The sequence below is a fragment of the Diceros bicornis genome, chromosome 18 (assembly GCF_020826845.1).
Source record: "Diceros bicornis minor isolate mBicDic1 chromosome 18, mDicBic1.mat.cur, whole genome shotgun sequence".
NCBI lineage: Eukaryota > Metazoa > Chordata > Mammalia > Perissodactyla > Rhinocerotidae > Diceros > Diceros bicornis.
In genome coordinates this window covers 717472-741226 of record NC_080757.1, presented here as the reverse complement: position 1 = coordinate 741226, position 23755 = coordinate 717472, and the positions used below count along the sequence as shown (strand labels likewise).

At 51.3% G+C, this 23755-nt stretch overlaps 1 protein-coding gene across 5 annotated transcripts; it reads left to right on the top strand.

The window, feature by feature from the left end:
• The first annotated feature begins 218 nt into the window (after nt 1-218).
• FLCN (folliculin) lies at nt 219-21095 on the top strand. 5 transcript variants are annotated; one of them, XM_058559501.1, is made up of 14 exons: nt 320-380; nt 2389-2480; nt 2634-2754; nt 6277-6549; nt 8167-8313; nt 9931-10152; nt 11149-11309; nt 13069-13160; nt 14868-15055; nt 16582-16695; nt 17455-17578; nt 18725-18856; nt 18975-19080; nt 19804-21095. In XM_058559501.1, exons 4-14 carry the CDS (start codon nt 6301-6303, stop codon nt 20003-20005), a joined length of 1737 nt encoding a protein of 578 aa, XP_058415484.1. In that variant the 5' UTR covers nt 320-380; nt 2389-2480; nt 2634-2754; nt 6277-6300; the 3' UTR covers nt 20006-21095. The 5 variants fall into 5 exon arrangements, with proteins under 5 accessions (XP_058415486.1, XP_058415485.1, XP_058415484.1 ...); XM_058559503.1 differs by lacking the exon at nt 2389-2480 and having other exon boundaries at nt 219-322; XM_058559502.1 differs by lacking the exon at nt 2389-2480 and having other exon boundaries at nt 318-380.
• The last annotated feature ends 2660 nt before the right edge of the window (nt 21096-23755 follow it).

Sequence of the window (23755 nt, the reverse complement as noted above, 5' to 3'; positions counted from 1 at the left end):
AATTTTTTTTTAATTTAAGCATCCCCCCTCTTGAAGTGGTTTCGTCCAGTGGCCCCAGCTGGGGCGGCCTGAACCATTCCGCAGCTCCCCCATTCCGCAGCTCCCGGTGGGGGCGCCGACGGGGCGGCGGGCGAGGGCGGCGCGGACGCCCTTCGGCTGCCAGCCCTGCCCCGGAGTCGCCCGCTCGCGCAGTCGCCTCTGGCGTGCGGCCGCGGGCGCGGCTCCGCTCGCCTCGCGGTCTGGGGCGCCCCCGCGGAGCGGCGATGGTACGGCCCGGCCGGGTCACGCGCCTCGTCCCGGCGGGCGCGGCGGCGGGACCCGGGTGAGCGCGGCGGCCGGGGGCTCGGGGGCGCGGGCGGTTCCGGGCCGCCGAGCCCGAGGTGAGGTGTGCGCCGCCCGAGTGCGGTCCGGGGCGGGGCGGGGCGGGGCGGGGCCGGGCCGGGGCCAGGCGGCGGGGTCGACCCGCGAGCCCGAGGCGGGGCTGTCGGGTACTCCGTGGAGGCGTGGGGGCCTGGGGAAAGGCCGGCGGGGCCGCGGGGGCCGCTGGATCCGAGTCCGGGGGCGGAGAGGTCGGGGCCTGAGGGGCGGGGCAGCCTGGCGGCCTTCCGGGTAGCCGAGGGGCGCGCCGCGGTTTGCCTCGGTGCGAGGCGGGCTGGTTAGCGCCGGGTGGCGAGGGCCAGAGCGGAGGGGCACCGAGGCCCTGAGGCGGGAGGGGTGGGCGTGGCGGAGCCGTTAACTCGAAGGTGGCCTGGCCAGCGTCGCCGGCCTCTCCTCCTCCCGTGAGGCCGTGAGGCGCGCTCGGCCTGCCTCCCGCCCGCTCTTTGCCTGCCCTCGGGTTTAGGGTCGTAATTCCTCTTCTCCCGGCCAGCGTTCTGAGGGGCACTCGAGGAGCCGCAGGCCCAGATCAGTGTCCTCCGGGGAGGAGAGACGTTTCTCCGGCTGCTGGGGACTGTCAGACGCATCCTTGTCACCTGGAAAGAGTTTAGCCCAGGGATTGGCTCGCTGCGGGTGGAGGTCCAGGGTGGTCATCAGCAGCCATCGGAGGCGGAGGGCAAGGAGGAGCTTGCGGAAAGGAGGTGCTGGTTCTCCAGCCCTTGGACAGCTGGCACCACCCATGGTGTCCATCCAGGGTGGCAGGGGTCTCTTTGCCACAGCAGAGAAAGTGCTGGAGGCACTAGGTTACAGCGCTGTCATCAAGGAATTGCGTAATAGCGGCACGTGACACTGCTCTTTGAATGTCCTCCGGTCAGTGAGCTCTGTAAGCAGAAGTCCAGGTGAGGTCGGTGGAAACAGTAGAGGCACCACGTGAGCGGTCTGAGCTGGAAGTAACCCCCTGCGGCGCTTTCCTCCTGCGCTTGCTGCCCCCCCCCCCCCCCCCCCCCCGCCGCCCACTGCAGGAGGCTCCCCTGCGGGTGGCTCGTTCAAGCAGCTGCCGGGGCTCTGATGTGCACCGCGGGTTAACAGCCATTACAGTACCGAGTTTATTGCCACGTGTTCCACTTAGCGGCATCTCGAATCATCCGTGGTCCTGTGAGAAGACCGTGGGCAGTGGGGATGACACAGATCCGGGCGCATCACAGGAGTGGGAGGATAATTTGGATGTCACTGTCCCGGTCGGGGGGCTCAGCCACTGTGGGAGGGAGATAATGTTCGTGGGCAAGGACCCAGCTCTTTGAGGTAGGTGAATGCTTGCTTGGAGTATAATGTTGAAGAGACAGTTGGGCAGGGGAAGATTTTTTCTTCTTTGGATTCTAGAACATTTGTTGGAAAGGAAGAACTGTTAGGCATACTCAAACCAGATTGTTTTTTTCAGCAAACATCTGGTAGAGATTGGAATTGGGGAGTGAATAAGGGACCAATCTCCTGCTACACAGAATTCTGATTCCATGTGTAGTGGTTATCTCTGAGAGGGAGGTTTGGCCTGTTTCTCAGCTTTAGGGTGGTGCTGAGAGAGATGAAGTAACATATTTGACATCACCTGGCTGGCAAGGGCTGGAGACGGGTGCTTTTCTGACCCAGTAGGTTTGTGTGATTGCACAGCTAAGTGTGATCTATCTCGTGTTGTCTCACTGCCTTCCAGTGGCTGCGGCTCTCATGATCCAAACAGTCAGAACTCTTGTCAGGCAGGAGTGCTTTTGTTGTAAAACCAAAGAAAAAATAAGAGTAGCCCAAGTTGGTCCTGGATGCTGGAAGTAGCTTAGCAGCATCACTCTGGTCCTCTCATTTGAGGAGGAAAACTTGTAGGCCCTCGGTCTGAGGGGTTACATTGGCGTGAAGTGGGTGCTGCCAGAGCGGCCCCTTTATAACCAAGAGTTGGAAGGGTGAGGACTTTATGTTTTTTAATATTGTATGTCTTACAGAGACACTTAACATGTAAATGTGTTTCAGGAGACCGTGTATGAAACGTTGCTGTAGAGGTGTAAAACTTCAGCTGAGGCTTGGGCTGCAGTGTCGACTTGCTGTCAGCTGCTGCTCAGAAGGTGGGAGGCCTGCTACGCGGTTCAGAACCGCGGGAATCCCCACATCCTCTGTGGTGATGTTCTGATTTAAGGTTGGCTGTAAGCTGCTTGAATTTTTTCACACCACGAGGCCCATGGCTGTTAGAATTAGCTCTGCTTTCTTTTCTCACCTAGAGAACGTCGGGTCTTAGAGCTGAAGTCTGACTGCGGTTGCCCTGCCTGACTCATTTGGAAATGGCCTTGTGTGCTCTGGCCTAGGCGGCGTGGTGGACGTGTGATTCTGCTAGGTGTGAAGGTTTGTATGGACGCTCTGCAGATGGGGTGAGCCTTGGCCAGGTGCTGCTTGCACGTGGCTGTCTTTCTAGAAGGAAACCTATTTCTCTTTCTCTTCCCTTTTATGCCTCTGGAAGGAAGCCATGGCCTCCGTTTCCAGGGTCAACACTTCTGCCTGGACTCTGGGCCCCGATTCCTCGTCTTCTGAGGTCCTTCTTCCGTCAGTGGTCGCATCACCCCGTCTTCCATAATGGATTTGTAAACCGTGTTCCTTGAGCACACCATAGTGAGCCTTGTGGACCCTTTATTTAAATTCAGTTTCTTTGATTCCGTGACACTAGGCTCTCTGACTCTTGCGTTCTCCATGGTTGTGCTTTTGAACCTCTCCTGCCCGTAGATACCCTCAATGAGCTCTCCACCTTCTGTGACAGCTGTCTTCTCTCTGTGAGCAGCTCCTTTATTCACTCATTATCCAACACTTATTAATTTGGTGCCTACTGTGTGTCGGGAACTGTTGTAGACTAGACAAAGTCTACCCCTCAGGGAACGTTCATTCCAGTACAGTAAAGCCAGGGAAGGGGAGAGAGTGTTGGGGGTGGAGGTGAGTGGCTCTTCTGGGTGGGCTGATTAGGGGGGCCTTTCTGAGCAGGGGACATGCAGGGAGAGGCTGAATGGTCAGGAGGAGTGAATCCAGTGAAGGTCTGGGAGGGGTTCCAGACCTTACCCCCAGCCCTGCCCTCTCTGATACTGCAGACCAGAATCTCCATGGAACTCGCAAGGCTTTCCAGCCAAATGTTCTCCTGTCTCTTAAACTCTGTCTCCTCTGCCGCTGCCCACGTCTCTCCAGGAACAGCCCAATACCTGGCTCTCCATACCTGCCAGCACCCCTCAGGTCCTCCCGTCTGATCCTCATGCCTGACTCACTGTCGGCCCAGCTGACTTTCTCTTCCAATGTCTGGTTTGTGTCGGCTTCTGCCATTCCCTCTGTAACCACTCCAGCTCCAGCTCCTGCCTCAGGGACGAGGACAGGTGCAGCGGCAGCCATGTCAGCTGAGAGGTTGATTGCAAAACTTCAGGTGGGTGGCAGAGTGAGTGGGCAGGCTAGAGAAGCGGGCTCTGAGCACAGCCGCCAGCAGGGAGGCTGCTCAGAGGGCACATTGAGGGACAGGCCATGAGCAGGTTGTTGAGGATGCTGTACCCGGGACACACTCCCCCAGGGGACTCCCTGCCCCCACTGTGCGTGTTCATACTGTCTGCACTTGGCCTCCCTCCTCTGGGTTCAGCGTCCCAGGCAGGCACCTCTGACTGGCCAGGCTGTGGTTATGCCCGTGCCTGCCTAGTAGGTGATGAGGACAGAGGATGTCTGACCTTCTTTGGCTCCGTAATGGGGGCCAGGGTCCCCGAAAGAGAAGAGGGTTTTGGATCCTGACCAAAGTCCACTATTCAAACATTCAGAAATTTAAATGGTTCCTCATTGTTTTGAGCAAGGCTGTCCAAGAGAACTACCTTTGATGATGGAAATGCTCCGTCATCTGTGCTGCCCTTTTAAAATGGTGGCCGTGAGCCACATGTGGCCTGTGAGCACCTGAGACATGGCTGGTGAGACTGAGGAACGGGGCTTTGCATTTCAATTAAGTTACATCTGAGTTGCCACATATGGCTCATGGCTACTGTATTGGACAACGTGGGTCTGCAGAATACACGTTCCCTCTTTAGCCTAGCTTCCAGACCCTCCTGTGTGACACGTGGCAGGTAAGCTGGGCTGTCACTGTCCCTCGTCTGTGCCTTGCTCTTGTATTCTTTTTTTAAAGATTTTATTTATTTATTTATTTTCCCCCCAAAGCCCCAGTAGATAGTTGTATGTCATGGTTGCACAGCCTTCTAGCTGCTGTATGTGGGACGCGGCCTCAGCATGGCCGGAGAAGTGGTGCGTTGGTGCGCGCCCGGGATCCGAACCTGGGCCACCAGCAGCGGAGCGTGCGCACTTAACCGCTAAGCCACCGGGCCGGCCCTTTGCTCTTGTATTCTTGTTTCCAGACCTCCTCTGCCTGTGAGAGCCCAGTGGACACACCCCCACCTTTAAAAGCCTTCCCTGATTTTCCCAACCGTAGGACACTTGTGTCTGTGTCCACATATGCTGCTCTCCCTCCCTTATGCTGGATAAGCTGCCCCACTTGCTGCCCAAGCCCAGCTCTGTGCTTGTGTGCTGGGTCTCCTCCCCCACTGCCTCCTCCAGGACTCTGCTGCTCTCCTGATTCGCACTTTGCTCACATGGTCTCTGGGGTGACGCTGAAGTTGGCCACACTGCCTGTGGTTCTCTGTCACCTTGGCCAGCTCCTCCTCCCCTCCACATCTGACCTCTAGGGGCGCAGGCTCCCATCCTGCCCAGCCCTGACTGCCCTGCTCAGCTCCACCCCCATCTCCTGCTGCCTGTGGTCACCATCTCTACTTGAAGGCTTCATATGCATTGACTCTTGGCCTCCTCCTCACTTGCTCCTCCTCCCGTCTTCCACAGTCCTTCTTACTGGTCCAGACAGCCTTGCTCGCTCCTTCATGCTCCACAGCCCACCCATGAGCAGAGTCTGCTGGCTCTGCCTTGGGAATACAGTCACAATCTGACTGTTCATCACTGCCTTTCACTGCCCACCCTAGCCCAGACCACCCTCTTCTCACGTGAAACAGTGGGGATATCTCAGCTGGTTTCCCTGCTTCTACCCTGGCTCCTAAAGTCTGTTTTCTGCACAGCTCCAGACTGATCCTTTTAAAGTAAGATTCAAATTTATCATGTTTCTCATCAGAACCCACCAAAGGCTCTCCAATCTCTAAAGAAATTGCGGGGTCTTACCGTGGCCTGGAAGGGTCCCTAAAATGCACTTCTTCCTAGTCTTCTGCGTTTGTCCCCCAACTCTACAGACGCTCAGACCCCCAGTTGTGTTCCCTCCTCAGCCCTCCATGGCTCCCTCCATTCTTCAGCTGTCACTCGGGGAGCCCTTCAGTCCAGAACTGCATCCCACCTCCTACGGAGATTCTCTGCCCTGGGCCTGCTGGACTTCCCTTCCTAACACTGTCACTACGTGCGAGGAAGCAGTTTCTTGTGGTCCCTTCCCTCCTGGAAGGTCAGCTCCATGAGGGCATCGTCTCGCCTGTAGCATCGCCCAGCACATGGGGAGGGCTCAACCTCTCCTCCGGTGGCTTTTGCTACATTGTCACTTGTGAGTGTTCCCTTCTGTCTGACTCGCAGCGCTATCACAGTTCTAAGCTGAAGGGTTTTCTGCGTGATCTTGAATTACGTTTTTCCTTTTCTGTTGTAACTCCCTGTGGGCAGGGACCGTGTCTGTCTGTCTTGTTTGTCCTGCACTGGATGCAGTGCTGGCACAGAGTAGGTGCTCAACCAGTGCTGTCTGGCTAGGTCACCTGCCTCTGCTAGACAGGAAGCACGTTGACAGCACCTGCCCAGTTCCTGTTCTCCAGAGTTGCTGGCAAGTTCCGTGGTGTGAACACGTGCCAACCAGCTGATGGTGTTTCCCCACCTCCCCCCATGCAGGCCCTGTGCCATCTCCAAAGCACCATGAATGCCATCGTCGCTCTCTGTCACTTCTGCGAGCTCCACGGCCCCCGCACTCTCTTTTGCACAGAGGTTCTGCACGCCCCGCTTCCACAGGGCGCGGGGAATGGGGACAGCCCTGGCCAGGGCGAACAGGCTGAGGAGGAGGAAGGCGGCATTCAGATGAGCAGTCGGATCCGTGCTCACAGCCCAGCAGAAGGGACCAGCGCAGAGTCCAGCAGCCCAGGACCCAAAAAGTCAGACATGTGTGAGGCAAGTGTCTCTGGTGGTGTTGGGGGTGTTTTTTTCTCTACAGGGGCTCATGCCTGTGCTGTGTGTGACCTCCTGGGGGGTGGACGGGAGGCCCTGTGGTGCAGTGAAGGTGACCTCACAGAAGGTGTGGTCTTAAGGTGGTGTGTGCAGACCATTCTCCGTGGGCCCTGTGGAATGTGTTTGCTCCTTTTCATGTCCCTTTAGTTCTTTCCCTTCATCCCAGCTTTAGCTTTTTCAACCACTGTTTGCCAGCAGTTGCCACCACCGTCATGTTTGCCTTTCAGCCGTCCCCTCTGCATACTCATGTTCACACACTGGCCCATCCTGGGCTCCGGTTCCCTCAGTCCGGTGTTCTCGGGGTGTTTCCTTCTCACAGGGTCCTGCGTGTTCCTCTTTGTGCTGCTCCGTGAGCTCTGGGGAAGGGAGTTTAAGTTCCCTCAGCAGGCCACTTCTTCAGAAGGACCTGGGATAGGACCCAAAACCAGAGGTGGAGTTGGACCTGCCACTACAGTGTGAGCAGGAATCCAGCTGCCTTAGTGTGGTTCCTCTGAGAAGCAGACAGTGTGCATGAGGTTGGTTTATTGCTGGAAACACCTGTGAGGAATCAAGGGGTGGGAGCAGAAGGTGGGAGAGCCTTCTGGCTGTGAACAAGTCTTTACACCTGCGACGAAGAGGAAGGAAGGAAGGACGGCTGGGCTGGCAGCCTCCTGGAGGAGAGTCCTTGAGCTGGAAGGAGTCCTACATCTTGCAGGGAGGCGCTTGCCTCAGTGGTCTCTTGTGCACAGTCCCGGGTGGAGGCAGCCTCCAGGATGCACAACCTCAGCCCCAAAGTGGCAGTGGCTCCAGAGGGGCAGCAGCGGCGACTGCCAGTCCAGTCCAGTCTCCGCAACAGGAGTCTGAGCTTGTGGTCTCGGGCTGCCACGCCAACCCTGAAGTCTGTGGCATCCTCCTGAGCCCTGCTGAGTGGTCATGTCAGCACCAAGGACAGAGACCAGCGCAGCACACTGTGGGAGCCCCTTCACAGCTCCGAGCCTTTGTGCCTTCTGTAAGATGGGGCTTCTCGCTAAGTATCTCATAGGGTTGCACTCGCTAAGTATCTCATAGGGTTGCACTTTGGATTAAATAAGATGATGTATGCGGAGTTCTTCACAATACGTGTTACGTAAGTGCTCACCAGATTCCTTCTGTTACTCACACACTCTGACAGACCTTGTGATCCTGTGAATGTTTTCACATTCAGGAAACATTGAAATCCTCAGATAAGTATAGCTCTAGTAGCCAGTTGTGTTTTTTTTTTTTATAGAAAACAGATTGAGTTTTCTACTTCTTTTTTTTTTTAAGATTTTATTTATTTATTTTATTTCCCCCCAAAGCCCCAGTACATAGTCGCACATCCTTCTAGTTGCTGTTTGTGGGACGAGGCCTCAGCATGGCCGGAGAAGCGGTGCGCCGGTGTGCACCCAGGATCTGAACCCGGGCTGCCAGCAGCGGAGCGTGCGCACCTAACCGCTAAGCCACGGGGCCGGCCCGAGTTTTCTACTTCTGATCTGCATAAGAGTAGGAAAATGTGTTGCCTGCTTCCCAAATAACTGGTTTTCTTTTCCTTCTTGTGGGCAGGGCTGCCGGTCCCTTGCTGCAGGGCATCCTGGGTATATCAGCCATGATAAAGAGACCTCCATTAAGTATGTCAGTCACCAGCACCCCAACCACCCCCAGCTCTTCAGCATTGTCCGCCAGGCCTGTGTGCGGAGCCTGAGCTGTGAGGTGAGCACCTGGGACTCCAGGGAGCGGGCAGGGGCCTGTCTCTGCGGGAGTCTCCTCCACACTCCAGGATGCACTGAGCAAGTTCAGTGTTGGTTATGGAAAGGAAGACGGAAGTCAGTCCTGTCGTGAAGAGGACGGGCAGATCAGTGAGCGGGGACCACTGGGCAGCCTCAGTTCTCCAGAATTCCAGAATAGGTTGTATTGGGCTCTAGTCTTCCAAATGGTTGCTAGCTTATCATTTTAAACACCAAACTTTTGTTATCTGTGCATTCTTCATGGATATATTTCTCTCTCTTTTTTTTGTGTGTGAGGAAGATCAGCCCTGAGCTAACATCCATGCCAGTCCTCTTTTTGTTTTTTTTCTGAGGAAGACCGGCCCTGAGCTAACATCTATTGCCAATCCTCCTCCTTTTTTTTTTCCCTTTTTCTCCCCAGTAGATAGTTGTATGTCATGGTTGCACATCCTTCTAGTTGCCGTATGTGGGACGCCGCCTCAGCATGGCCGGATAAGCGGTGTGTCGGTGCGCGCCTGGGATCTGAACCCGGGCCGCCAGTAGCGGAGCGCGCACACTTAACCGCTAAGCCACGGGGCCGGCCCCTGACGTATTTCTAAGATATGAAATATTCCTGGGATGTGTAGGTCACCACATCAAACGTCACCTTTCTTGTTGTCTCAGTCATCTTTACAAGCCTCTGTGATGCATCGTGTGCTCTCAGAGCCTTTGAAGAGTGGATCGATTTGTTTCTGAACTATGTGGCTGCTGTTGTTGAGTTCGAGTCTTAGCTTTTATGTTTTTATCTGTCACAAAGAATTCATAATCCAGTTACTGAAACTTCCTGTCGCTGTACCCACTTGATCAGACACGCTGAGCTCCCCACTGTTAGTTCTCTCTTACTGTTGCTGTATGCCTACCTTCAGCCATTTCCCTCCTTTTTTTCTTTTGTGAGGAAGATTCACTCTGAGCTAAGATCTGTGCCAGTCTTCCTCTGTTTTGTATGTGGGTCGCTGCCACAGCATGGCTTGACAAGTGGCACAGGTTCACACCCGAGATCTGAACCTGTGATCCCGGGCTGCCAAAGCAGAGTGTGCCGGACTTAACCACTACGCCACCGGGCCAGCCCTGGTTTCCCTCCTTTTGATTTCCTACTGCTAATCTGCTAGCAGACAGATGATCATGTTTGATAGAATTATGTGTAAAGAAACAGTGAATGTTGTCATTAGGGAGACCTGAGTTCTCTGCTACAAATGAAGTACGTAGATTTTATTATATGGACTCTGCAGTGGCAATTTCGACCTGCCAGTGCTCCAGTATATTCCAGGTGAGTGACATTGGCAGATTTGAGTCTGAGATAGATATATTTGTACAGGTGTTCTTTATAGCACAAGGTAGAAAAAAGTAATGAACCTACTTTACTGGCCTTTACATTTATGATAACAAATGTTATCTTTAGAAAGTTTGATGCCAGGAGCAGGTGAAAGCAAAGTTTTCCTCTCTCGTCCCCACCCCTCCCACTGTCCCTATAATTAACGCTGGCTAATTAGTGCAGAAAGAAGGCTGAGAAGGCGGGTTTGACTTGATAGCACTGTGTGCTGGAGTAGCTGTTGTCTTGTCTTAGGTCTGCCCTGGCCGCGAAGGCCCCATCTTCTTTGGGGATGAGCAGCACGGATTTGTGTTCAGCCACACCTTCTTCATCAAAGACAGCTTGGCCAGGGGCTTCCAGCGCTGGTACAGCATCATTGCCATCATGATGGACCGCATTTACCTTATCAACTCCTGGCCCTTCCTGCTTGGGAAGATCCGAGGAATCATCGATGAACTCCAGGGCAAGGCACTCAAGGTGAGGCCTGATAAAGGGGGAGTGGTGGCCATGGGGGAGGAGCTTTACACTGAGGGAGGGTGAGAGCACTGGCGGTTTTGTTACCTATTCCTGCAGTCCTGCGGCAGCCGCTCTGTCTGAATTGTAGTCTGCTGGCTTCAGAGTCAGGTCGTGGTGATAAGCCTCGCAGCCATTAGTTCTGATTGCTTTACTGATATCTCTCAAGTCCATTGTTGTCCTGGTTCTCGTTCTGCTCTGACTTCTTCAGTCGGAGTCCCTGGTTTTATCCCTGTGTTTTTGCTTCCTCTGACTTCTGTTTCAGAAACCTGTCCCTTAATCATGTTGCAGACCCACTGCCTAACAGACTTCCAGCTGTGGCGTTACATCTCTCAGGCTTTGCCAGGTTATCCCTTGTAACAAACAGTCCTCAAACCTCAGTGGCTTAAAACCACAGAGTTTATTTCTTGTTCACGTTGTGTGTCCATTGCAGGGAAGAAGGGCATCTGTTCCTTGTCATCCTGGCAGGTGGAGCAGTATTGGAATGTTGCTCGTTTGCCTGCTAGAGGGCGTGGAGGGTACTGGAGGGCCTTGTTTCTCTCACCACACTGCCACAATGGGTCACGTGTCCCACCTACGTAGGGTCCAGGTAGTGAAAGCCTCTGGGTGTCTGGCAGGGGCAGGACCGGAAGCACTTGGAGAACAACACTAATGACCACCTCGAGCACACGTGCCACTACAATCCCCATCAAGTGCCTAATGAGTTGGTTTTAGGAGGGGGTACAGAGAAATTCTTAACCGATTCCTCTTCTCAGGTAGCTTCTAATCCAGCTGGGGAAGCAAAACCATTGTTTGGAATTATGAGACTGGTGGCACTTTCTATACACCGCATCAGGAGAGCAGAATGGGACAGAGTTCAGGAGTAGAATTTGTGAAGTTGGCTGTGGACGAGCTGGGTCTAGGCTGTTCGGCTGGTTTTGTTTTGTTAAAGGGTTACTACCCCTTCCCTTTGCTTTTTAGGTATTTGAAGCGGAACAGTTTGGATGCCCACAGCGTGCCCAGAGGATGAACACAGCTTTTACACCATTCCTGCACCAAAGGAATGGCAACGCCGCCCGTTCCCTGACATCCTTGACGAGCGACGACAACCTGTGGGCGTGCCTGCACACCTCCTTTGCTTGGTAACGAGATTCTCAGGTCTCTTAGCAGCTCTAGGATGAGAGCAGTCCCAGTGTGTTTGTGGGTCTGCGCACTACGTTGGGGAGAAGTCTGCTGGGTGCCTCTGTGGGGTATACCGGCAGTGAGCACTGACCTGGCCACAGTCCTCCTTTCCCTCTGATGTCTCCCCCGAGTGTGAGCAAGATGTGTTTAGGTGGAACTCACTGCCCGGTGATATTTTTAAAATGTTGTCCTATATCAAGACCAGTGATCACCTCCCTGTTTTGTAAACAACAGTAAACATGGATCTCACGTGGCATCTTTGGGTCAGGAATTGGAGAGTGGCTTGGCTGGGTGGCTGACTCAGGTTCTCAGTTTTGTCAGCCGGGCTGCAGTCATCTGAAGGTTTGGCTCCTGCACAGGGCTGGCAAGTTGGTGCTGGCTATGGGCAGGAGGCCTCAGCTCCTCACCATGTGGACACGCGAGCTGAATTCCCTCAGAGTGAGTGATCCAGGAGAGAAGGAGGTGGGATCTGCACAGTCTCGTGACCCGGCCTCGGCAGTCACAGCCAGTCACTCTAGCACATGCTGTTTGTTAGACATGTGTCGTGTCACTAAGCCCAGCGAGTCAGGAGGAGAGGATTAGTCTCCATCTTTTGAGGGGAGAAGTGTCAACGAATTTGTGGACATACTTGAAAACCACCACCAGTCTGTCCTCTGGCCACAGATTGTTTTCTGTTCCTCCCATTGCAAGATATACTCCTTCCAAAGACTCCCCCCACTTCTCATTTCTGTGTAGCGTCAGCGTGAAGTCTGGGATGTCGGCGTCTAGATGAGGGCCTGCTGTGGAGGAGACTTCTCAAGTACAGATCCTTGAGTGCATCTCCTGAGGACTTGCAAGCTAAAGAGAAAGTGTCGGTCTCCCCCACCTGACATAGAATTCATCCTGTCTTAAAAATCATTTTTATTAGGGAGATTTTCAAACAGAGCCAAAGTAGAATAAATAGTACAGTGAACTACACACCCCATCATCCAACTTATGCAGTTATCAACCTTTTTTTTTTTCTTTTGTGAGGAAGATCAGCCCTGAGCTAACATCCATGCCAATCCTCCTCTTTTTTGCTGAGGAAGACTGGCCCTGGGCTAATATCTGTGCCTGTCTTCCTCCACTTTATATGTGACGCCACCACAGCATGGCCTGACAAGCGGTGCATCCGTGCACGCCTGGGATCCAAACCCGAGCCGCCAGCAGCGGAGCGTGAGCACTTAACCGCTACGCCACAGGGCCGGCCCAGTTATCAACATTTTACTGCTTTTTCATCTGTCTCATTTTTTTTACTAGAATATTTTTTAAAGCAATTTTAGTTGTATTGTTTCAGCCATTAAACCATTATCATATCCAACAAAATGGACTAATTCTTTAGTATCATCCAACCCAATCCATGTTCACTTTTCTCACTTTGCCTCAGAAATGACTTGTGAGTTGGGATTAGAACACCAGTGCACAGTACGTTGGTTGTTCTAAATTTCTTAGCCTGGGGCAGTTCCTCCTGTGCCCCACCCCTGGGTTTCCCATGCGTTTAGTTGGAGGACCTGCGTCTTCGTTTGTCCTGTAGAGTTCCCCTTTTGGATTCAGCTGATTGTATCCTCATGGTGTTGCTCAACACATTCTTTTATATCCATATTTTTTGTAAACTGGTAGTTAGATGAGGAGGCTTGATTGGCTTCGGGTTCAGTTTTTCTTTTGGCAAGAACACTTCATAGATGGTGCTTTGTTCTCCAGGCTCCTGAAAGCATGCGGCAGCCGGCTGACTGAGAAGCTCCTGGAAGGCGCACCCACCGAGGACACCTTGGTCCAGATGGAAAAGCTTGCGGGTGAGCTGGGAGGTGTTTGTGCTGCAAGCCTTTGCCTGCGGTGACCGTCGGGCCATCTGACAGCCACCAACCCTCCTCCATTCCAGCAGAAAGAGCTAACGAAGGGGGTCCCAGGATGATTAACCCCAGGAGGAGCATCTGTGAAAGCTTGCCCTTTATTCTTGGTGTTTGTATTGTGACTTCCTCTCTCATTTCCTTCAGAGTCACATGAAAGAGTCTGTTACCCCGGGCAGGTTGGGAAAACCCACTCTTAGAGCTGTCAGTCGGAGAGGATTGATTGAAGGTTTTCTTGTCCATGTTTTATGATAACCACATGCTCGGCCTTTCTAGACAGTCTCATCCTTTGCTCTTTAGCAATAAGATGTTACGCTTCGCTTGGACCCCAGGTTTCCATCAAGGGCGGTGGTTCCCAGACCTCCCTGCTAGCTGGGCAGCCCTGCTCAGGTTCATGATCACATCTCCACATCTGGGGCTCAGGGTCCTGTGTGTTTGAAGTAACTTCCCAGGGGATTCTGGTGCGGCATACACTGGCCTGGGAACCTCTCGTCTCAGTCCTGGCTGTGCTTTTCCTTCAGAGATGATTTGATTTCTGGTGATCTAGGTCCATGATCTCAGCTGTGGAGTTGGGTAAACCAGACTTGTGATGTGTGTTGTGTGTAGTTTGTTACTAATAACACTTGATGCGCTTCGGTGTGCAAATGATTGACCTTCTTAGTAAGTTGGAGCCGTGTCCAGGTTACTCTTGTAGTCAAGTGACTTGCACACATTGCATTCAAATGTGCTTTTCCTGAGTAGAGAAAAAGGGAGTAGAGTTTCCACAAGAGCAGAACATGCTCAGAAAAGACAAATCCTTGCACCCCACCTTCACGTCCTCACGGATCAGTTGGCCCTAGAGCCGTTTATTGTGGTAGTGATTACAAATCTCTAGGCTAGTGAAGTTGGCAAGGGTCATCTGTTGGTGAGATTTATTTGCACAAAGTGCCCTGTATATCAGGATCAGCCAAGAAATCTTGTCACTTTTAGGAGAGAGAGAGATGCAGGCATGCAGGGTTTGCTCTTGTGTCTTGGATTGTATTTCGTCACAGAGAAGGTGAGCGTAGGGGTTTGGGGTCGGACAGACCTGCCTTCAGATCCTGGCTTTGCTGCTCTCATGTGTTCTCTGTGCACGGGCAAGGCCCATTCCCCCGAGTCTCACTTGTGTCATGGAGTGAAGATGCCATCATTGGTGAGGGTTGTCACGAAGATTAATTGAACTAACAAATATTTCTTTGTAAAATGGGGAGAATACCACTGCCGTCAGGACAATTGAAAGGATTAAATGAAATAAGGTGTGGAGGCACTTAGAAGAGTGCCTGACTGAGGACGTGCTTGGTAAATACAAGCTGTCGTTGCTCTGATCTTGGTTTGAATTTTCCCGCCGACAGTAGACAGCTCGCTGTCTCGCAGGTGCCTGCCTTACAGTGCAGGGTGAGGCTCTGGGCTGAGGACACAGCAGACTGAACCTCCCCACCCCCGCACCCCCAAGGGCTCTGAGGGCAACAGGTGGTATAAACAGCTGTACAAAACTAGAAACCAGTAACCCTCTGGTTGGTTTAACCAGAGATGCCTTAGGCTATAGCGGTCACATAGTGAGTCTGTTGCATCTGGGGGAACGAAGGAATCCAGGGGCAGCATGTTTTGTAACTGTCTTTGTCATCCATCTTGCAGACTTAGAAGAGGAATCAGAAAGTTGGGACAACTCTGAGGCTGAAGAAGAAAAAGCCCTTGCCTTGCCAGAGGGTGCAGAAGGGCGGGAGCTGACCAAATGCCCAACAGATTCTTCTTTGCTTTCAGACTGTGGAAACTGGCAGCCCCGAAAGCTGTCTGTCTTTAAGTCCCTGCGGCACATGAGGCAGGTAGGCAGTGGAGGGGTGGAGCCCTGGGCAGAAACGCAGGAGAAGAGCCCAGTCCTCTCCTTCCAGCTCATCTCCAGCACACCTTGTCCTGGGGCCTGTTATGTTCAAGACCCAGTGGGGCCTGGGTGGTTAGGAGTAACCAAGAACCTTCTTGGTGGGTAGCTGAAGACAACGTTGGGCATCTGGGGTGTCTGAGCCAAAGGATCAATACTCTCCTTTTAGTGACGATGTAGGCGTTTTCTTTAAAGAAAGGCCTGGATGGTTGGCTTCTCATGGTCCTCTAATCTTGTCATTCTAGAACCTTGTAAAGGAATTGAACAGCACTATTGGTTTGCATGCAGCCTAAATGCTTTGCAAATTGAAAATTAGTCATTCTTACAAAAAATTGGAAACACTCTGAGTGTCCAACCATAGTAATTACATCCAAACAATGGAATATCGTTATGTACGAGAAAACAAGCTTGTAATATATTGTATAGGGTGGTGCCCTGTATTTATATATTCATATCAAAGACAAGACAAAATTCTCACAACAAAATTTGGTCAGACAGGAGGAAGGGTTCACTAGATTATGAGGACAGATTGTCCTTTTTTATAATATTTTTCAGTATTTATTTTTACAACGTGAATTTTATCGGCAGATAGTTATTTCTATTTTGGAAAATGGAGTAAAAACTGATTTAACAGCAGATGCGGGGGCTTCTGGATGAAAAACATTCATCCATCAAAATCATGTATTTGGCTGAAATCATCCTCATTGATTGCTTAACGTGGATTAAAGTTGGAAAGAATCTTGAATTCCACTGGAGGTGGGAGTACTTTGAGGCTAATGGGGTTTGGTAGCCTCCTTTGTTTTTTATTTTTTGGCCATGTTTGTGTGCCATAAGACAGCAGACTGAACTCTTCTGAAATGTCAGTGTCGTGGAAGTTAATAGAAGGGGCTGGAGAGAGGGGCCGTTCCAGATGAAAGCAGAATACAGACAGGACAATGGAGCAGTCATGATCCTTGAGTGACTCCTGGATTGAACGAGTGATCACTGTAAAGGGCACTGTCGGAGGTTTGGGGCTCTGGATATTGGGTTTATTACATCAGGGCGGCATTTCTGAATGTGGTATGTTTTGAGGTTGTGTAGGAGAAGCCCTTGTTTTTCGTGGGTGTTAAAGAGTCATGAAGCCTGCCAGTTACTTTCAAATGGTTCAGCAAAATAAAGTGTGTATGGAGAGAGAAGGTAAATGTTGCAGAAAGCTAATGCTTCTTGTGCTTTGAGTTTCTGAAAATAAAACGGGGAAAAAGATCTTAAAAGTGTGCAAGACCTTTGGGGTCAGGCTCTTAGGTGCAAATCCAGGGACTTACCTGTTTCCTTCTGACCTCTGGCAAGTCACCCAGCCTCCCCAAGAGGATGAGTGACTTTCTGCTGACCCGTCTTCCTTCACTATACAGAGAAAGTTTCTTGATGAGCGCACAAATGAATTCCATTGAATGGAGAGGAGATTCAGGGCGGAAAGCACAGAACTATATTTTTCAGGTGCTGGGTGCCCCATCTTTTCGCATGTTGGCCTGGCATGTGCTCATGGGGAACCAGGTGATCTGGAAAAGTAGAGATGCGGACCTGGTCCAGTCAGCCTTTGAAGTTCTTCGGGTAAGAGTTCTTTTTTCTTATGTGTTTTGTAGCAGGATGGTATTTGCCTAGTAGTTTTTTTAAAAATCCTGACTTTAGGTGTGAATGTAGGATGCATTGATGGCTCATTGCCAAGGTTCATGCCTGAATCTAAGATCTGTGTTTTTTCTCCACTGTTAAAAATGGCAGTGATGGTTTTTATTTGTGGTGGAAGGTGTCTGTGTCCTGATAGATTGATGACTAACTACTGTCTACCCTTCCCCAATCTGAATCCCTCTAAGAAGCCCTGAGAGTGGTTCGCAGCCTCTGTGGCAGCAGGTCTTGGCCACCGTGCGTTCCTCCACACAGTGGTCTCGATGAGTCGGCTGGGGTGGGTGTGGCGTGCTGTCTCTGTCCCAGAGGTTCAGTGGTGCCAAGGCCTGGGTCTGGCTCTGATGTGTTTGTCAGTGTGCATACCTGCCATCTGCCTAGGCCTCTGAGGCCTCTGAATGAATATGACAGTCTCTCAAAAAACTTATGATCTCTGTGTGGGATGAGGGAAGAGACAAGCATCTGAGAAGTCAAAGAATAATGTAAGAGTTAACACTGCAGAGCAAGAGGCAGCCTGAGTCCTGTCTGACTGAGTACCAGGATGAGAGCTGGGGCTGAGTCAGCAGGGACACCGGAGAGGAGGCAGGCTCTGAACTGAGCTACAGAGGGCATGTGGGTGTGGATGGTGGAGACGGGCAGAGCAGGGGTGTTCCAGCTGCTGTCAGTCCTGAGTCGCTCTGTCCTCTCTAGACCATGCTGCCCGTGGGCTGTGTCCGCATCATCCCTTACAGTAGCCAGTATGAGGAGGCCTACCGGTGCAACTTCCTGGGGCTCAGCCCACACGTGCAGATCCCTTCCCACGTGCTGTCTTCAGGTGCGTGCCTTTCCCGTCCGACCTGAGTCCCCACACCTCGGCTCAGGAGTGGAACTGGAGCTTAGATTTGAGGACGCTGCCTGCTGGGCTCGAGGCAGGAGGCATTGGGCCTCTGTTTTCTGTTTTTAAAATGGGTGAGGGTTGGACTAGACAACCTCATGGTAAGGGTGGCTTGCTGAGGCATGGGGAACAGGTCACAGTCCTGGGGGTGGGAACAACACAGATGGACATCAGAGGATCGCAGTGCCTCCTGTGAGTGAGTCAGTGATGCCGTGGAGATTCAGGAGGCTTGCTGGACTGTGATAGCGTGCCTCCACAGTCCGCAAGTCTTCTGGTCTTCCTTTCCTCTCACACTGCTCTCCGTTCATACTCCCTTGTCTTCACCAACTTTTTTCTTCCTTTTCTATGCCTTTAATCCATCCTTACATTCATTAGTACAATGGGGCTTTCTCAGCCCTGCTCTGCCCTCAGCGCTGACAAGCTTATTCCTCTAGGCAGAGAACCAGGACGCTAATCAGCATCCTCATCTTCTGGTCTGGGGAGTTCAGGAGTCAGCCTGGGTGCAAATTCTGGCCTCCGCAGGCAAGTCAGTAACTTGTCTGAGCACATCCATGAGAGGCAGTCACTGCTCTCAGAGGCAGAGAGAAGGTTGGTCGGCAGAGCGTTTGGCACCAGCAGCCCTGAGCTGCCTGCATTCAGCACCCAAGCTGGGTCCTGAGTCCCTAAGAGGCAGCACCCTGGTTCTGGGTAGTGTTTGGAACATAGGCTCTGGTTTCAGAGATGGGCTTGAAATTCTTACCACAGCTAGCTGTGTGACCTTGGGCAAGTCATTTAGCTTCTCTGGGTCTGATTCCTTATCTATAAAATGGGGGTAATAGTGGCATGATTCCCATAGGGGTGTTTAGTATCAAGTGAACTGAGGGATATAAAGTAATCAGTAGTTGTTGTACTAGAATACATTGTTAATTTAACTGAGGGAAAAGTTAATCCTTAACTGTCTTCACAAATAAACTACAAAAGGTTGTAAATGCCAAAGCATTGATCTCAGGAGATGGGAGTTTTTCCCCAGTTGGTCTGAGATAATTTGGAGTGGCAGAATGAGATGGGCTTGTTAAGGGGTGAAGAGTGTGTTTTGTGTTGCCACAGAATTTGCTGTCGTAGTGGAGGTCCATACAGCCACTCGCTCCGCCCTCCACCCAGTCGGCTGTGAGGATGACCAGTCTCTCAGCAAGTATGAGTTTGTGGTGACCAGTGGAAGTCCTGTAGCCGCAGACCGAGGTGGGTGCTGCGGAGTGAGGCTGCCTTTCACTAGAACAGGGAAGTGGGAAGAAGGGTGCCCCTCGCTCCCCCTGTGCTGACCCCCTTCATCCTGCCTTGGCCCTGCCCTTGTTCCCAGTTGGCCCCACTATCCTGAATAAGGTGGAAGCTGCTTTGACCAACCAGAACCTCTCTGTGGATGTGGTCGACCAGTGCCTCGTCTGCCTCAAGGAGGAGTGGATGAAGTAAGCGCTCACTGCCTTGGCTCCCAGGGCCTTTCTGTCTGGGGAGGCTGGGCTGCCAGCAGCAGTGTGTTCTGCTGAGAAAACCGGAAGCTGTGTCCAGAGCAGGAGGCGAGGCCATGGCCACTGGGAGAGGCGGTGTAGAGTAGAAGTTAAGAGCGTGAGTTCAGGTACCACCTCTGCCACGTACTATGTTAACTGAGTGGCCTTGAGCAAGTGGCCCAGCACCCCAAGCCTCAGGCTGCTCCTCTGTGAAATGGGGGTGACGCCTGCCTCCGAGGGAAGCAGTTATGTTTGTTGCTTAATTAACTTTAAAATATGCAAGTCAGATAACAGATATTCCCTTTTTAGTAAAGCAAGTTACTTGATTTCCTCCTGCCATCTTAGTAATTTTTTGTCAAATTTAGCCAGACTTTGTCCTAATTTCAAATAATACAGTGAAGCTTAGGAGCAACCAATTTCTTTCATGAATTAGGGAACTCTTTTCTTTTTTTTCCCGTTTTGATGCACCAGCCATATTACCCGGAGTTAGAACTGATGGGCAAATGAGAGATTGTGAAGTGTGTAGGTGTGAGCTACCACTTGGCTCTGCTCTCTCTTCTGAGTGTTTGAATTCCAGCTCTGCTTACAGAGCTGTTGCTGGTCTTGAAGCCATTTAGGCCCCAGGACCAGAATTCTGGTGATTGTGCTGTGGTATCTCAGTGTTTTGTTTTTGTTGTTTTACAGCAAAGTGAAGGTCCTTTTTAAATTCACCAAGGTGGACAGTCGACCCAAAGAGGACACGCAGAAGCTCTTGAGTATCCTCGGAGCATCGGAGGAGGACAATGTCAAGCTGCTCAAGTTCTGGATGACGGGCCTGAGCAAGACCTACAAGTCACACCTCATGTCCACAGTTCGCAGCCCCACAGCCTCAGAGCCTCGTAATTGACCCCACCGTGGGAGTCCGGGTCTGTGTGCACCTTCCGGGAAGTGGTGACAGCTGTCTTCGCCACTGAGCTCAGAGACACGTCTCTGCTGGGGGTCACAGGCAGTCCTCCCGTTTCTGAAGTGCTGGTGTGCAGCTGGTTCCTAGGAAGAAATGGAAACTCTCAGGGCTAAACTTGGCCCTCTGTGTGATTTGGGCCTGGTGTTCTTGGCACCATCCCACAAGCTGTTTGAATTGTTGCAGCCCTGAAGAAGGCACTGGGAGACTTGTGGCAGTGGGTCCCTGGCATTTGTGCACCCCTACAAGAGAAGACTAAGGAAAGTTGCATCTCATGTCTCTCATGGACTTAGATCTCAAAATTTATAGGGAAAACATGTCAGACCAGTCCCAACTTGGGTACTTTAGCCACAATATCATATCCTCTCTCAAGGTTAATGTTCAAACTTTCTATTCTAAAATTAAGCAAGTTTTCTGGGTTTTGTATGTGTGTGTGTATATTTTGCTACAGTTGTGAATTTTCAGGACTTGTGGTGATCCTTAGTCATTTTTAGTAATCTGGTTTTGAGTTAGGGCTCTGGGAAAGGCTTTTGGGGCTGAAGTGGATGTTTTCCTCCTCTGTGGATCCTCTGGCATTCGTGTTGTAACGTTATGTGACTGCTGAATCTTCCGGCCACACTCTCCTGCAGCTGCTTTGGAATTACCCTGTAGCGTGAGGACAAGCACCTGAGCTGCTTACACGAGGAGGGTGCTTTGCTGGAGTGTCAGATGGAGTTGTCTCACTTGCCTGACTCGCTGTCTGTGGAGCTGAGTTTATTCCCTATCACTCTGTCCTTTATTGCTTCTGTAAACATTTATGTTCAGCTACAGTTAATCTTCAGAATGTGCAGATTTAAGACAGTTTCATCATCCCAGTGTACATTTTTAATAAGGCTTCATGGTTTGGATGGATTTTTCCAGCAGTTTTGCTTATTTGTGTATAGTTTCCTATGTTTGTTTAATTTATATTTATCCTAAAGACTAAGTTTATATGACTAGGTATCTGTATCATGCAAGAACATTGAAACACAATAAAGATGTATTTTTGTAAACTGTTGACTACATGGTTTTATTGGTTTGATAAGTAAAATTTTCTTGGGATCAGTCACAGAAAATACTATGTTAAAATAACACTGGGATGATATAACTGTTTTTGAACTCTGCAGTCTATTATAGGCTTACAACTTCCAGGGGAAGACTCGGATGGTAAAGTGTGGCTACTTTGGGTCAGTTTCAGCTCTTAGCACAGTGGCAGCTGCCTGTTCCCCACCCCCAGCTTCCTGGCAGGCAGTTGTGCCTATTCCTGGAGCGGCTCGCAGACAGCATGTGGGAGCTGAGGTGGGTAAGAGGCTTCTGTCTTCCAGCTATTGGAGATCTGTGCTCTGATCACTGATTGCTGTTTCTGGTCACAAAGGTGCAGACAAAGAGCTTGGCACCCATTGTTGCACACCCCTCTTGTTGCCAGCTCCTCCCTCTCTGGCTCAAGGGACTGCCAGGAAATTGAATGGGCTGGCGCTTTGCCCTGCCTTCATTTTTTGCTCTTCCCCTTTCAGGAAGCAGACATTAAAGACTAGGACATTCAAAAACAACTTCATTTACATTTACGGGGAAAATTAGAAAGGGTACATGCCCAAAGAAAAGCTCGGAAAAGACCTGAGAAAACCTAGGTTTACACCTCAGGCTGATCTTTGGCAAGGAGACAGCCTACAGCAATAAAATAAATAAATAAAAACAGCAAACCCTGGAGAAAGGGAGGTATCTGATTTCAAGAGTTATTGCATTATTAGATTTAAATGTCCAGTGTTCAACAAAAGAATCATGAGGCATACTAAGAAACAGGGAAGTATGGCCCATTTGAAGGAAAAAAAAAAAGGATTCAACAGATTCTGTCCCTGAAAAAGACCATGGCAGATCTATTAGACAATGACTTGAAGACAACTATCTTAAAGATGATTGAAGACGTAAAGAAGGATGTGGAGAAAGTCAAGAAAATGATGTGTGAATGAAATGGAAATGTCAACGAAGAAACAGAAAACTTAGAAAGAAACAAATAATTCTGGATCTGAAAACTACAATAACTGAAATGAAAAAATCGCTAGAGGGAGGCAGAGGCAGATTTGAGCAGGCAGAAGGATTAGTGAACATGAAGATAAGATAATAGAAATTATGGAGGCTAAGGAATAGAAAAAAGGTTGAAGAAAAGTGAACAGAGCCTGAGAGATCTATGAGAGTCTATCAAAAGGACCAACATACGGATCATGGGAGTCCCAGAAGGAGAAGAGGGAGAGAGGGGTAGAGAATATTTGAATAAATAATGGCTGAAAACTTCCCAAATTTGATGAAAGATATGAATATAAACATACAAGAAGCTCAACAAACTGCAAGTAAGGTGATCTCAACAAGACCCACACCAAGACGCATTATAATAAAACTTGAAAAAGACAAAAAGCAAATCTTGAAAGCAGCAAGAAAGAAGCAAATCATCACATACAAGGGATCCTCAATAAGATTATCTGCAGATTTCACATCAGAAATTTTGGAGTCCAGAAGACAGTGGGCTGATATATTCAAAGTGCTAAAGCAATAAAACTGTCAACCAAGAATCCTACATCCAGCAAAACTGTCCTTGAAAACTGAGGAAGAGAGGTGACATCAGCATCATGGTGGAGTGAGCTTCCCCCATTGAACCCTCCTGCTCTAAGATACAACAAAAAGGACATTCATATTCCAACAAATCTATTCACACAACACAGGGGACATCTGAGGCACCCAGGCAGCCATACACCTGAGAACTGAGGTGCTGGAATCCCCAGAGTAAGTGGAAGGAGATAAGAGGAGCTCCTTTCCTTCCCCAAGGACTGCGACCCAGAGGCTGAGACCGCGCGGCTCTCAGAGGAGGGGGAGGGGCGGCTTGCTGCGTGAAAAACGGCGCTCTCCAAGATCCCTCACAGCCCGAGGGGATGCCCCTACGGAGGGAGCGGAACTGTAGTGAGGGTAGTTTCAACAAGCTAGCCCCTCAGGAGAGCAGAGAGCAACAGCGAGGTGAGAAACCTCTGAGGTTGGGAGGCGAAAGTGCCCCTCCCCCACCTGGCCCACCTGACTGGCGCTTCAGCACAGCGGTGCTTCAGCTCAGCCCTGTCCCCAGAGGCAGGGTCCCCCAGGTGCCTGGGCCCCACCCCCACAGGCAGTGGCCCCCAGGTGCCCAGGCCAAACCAGCAGCGAGGCAAGCCTGCACCGCTGCACCAGAGGCAGCAGCAGCTCAGGCTCCACCACACCACAGCCCCCGCTGCTCCAGCTGGACCAAGCCACGGCCCCAGCTTCCCCAGGTCCACCGTCCCCCCTCCCCCTGGGTCCAGCTGCTTTGGCTTGGCCTGTGCTCAGGCACCAGCTGACTTGGCACCAGCAACTTTGGCCCACTGCACTCCAGTTCCAGCTTCTTTGACCCAGTGGTGCTCCAGCTCCTCCTTCTTCAGCCCAGTGCACTCCAGTTCCAGATTCTTTGGCCCAGCAGTGCTCCAGCTCCTCCTTCTTCAGCCCAGCACACCCCAGTTCCAGCTTCTTTGACCCAGCGGTGCTCCAGCTCCTCCTTCTTCAGCCCAGCGCACCCCAGTTCCAGCTTCTTTGACCCAGTGGTGCTCCAGCTCCTCCTTCTTCAGCCCAGTGCACTCCAGTTCCAGCTTCTTTGACCCAGCGGTGCTCCAGCTCCTCCTTCTTCAG

What these genes read in the sequence shown, in the direction of transcription:
- FLCN (XM_058559503.1), top strand. Translation starts at nt 6,301, where the DNA reads ATGAATGCCATCGTCGCTCTCTGTCACTTCTGCGAGCTCCACGGCCCC. An exon ending in TGCGGAGCCTGAGCTGTGAG is followed by an intron (nt 8,314 to 9,930) that starts GTGAGCACCTGG and finishes GTCTTGTCTTAG; the next exon opens with GTCTGCCCTGGCCGCGAAGG. An exon ending in TTCCCACGTGCTGTCTTCAG is followed by an intron (nt 17,579 to 18,724) that starts GTGCGTGCCTTT and finishes GTGTTGCCACAG; the next exon opens with AATTTGCTGTCGTAGTGGAG.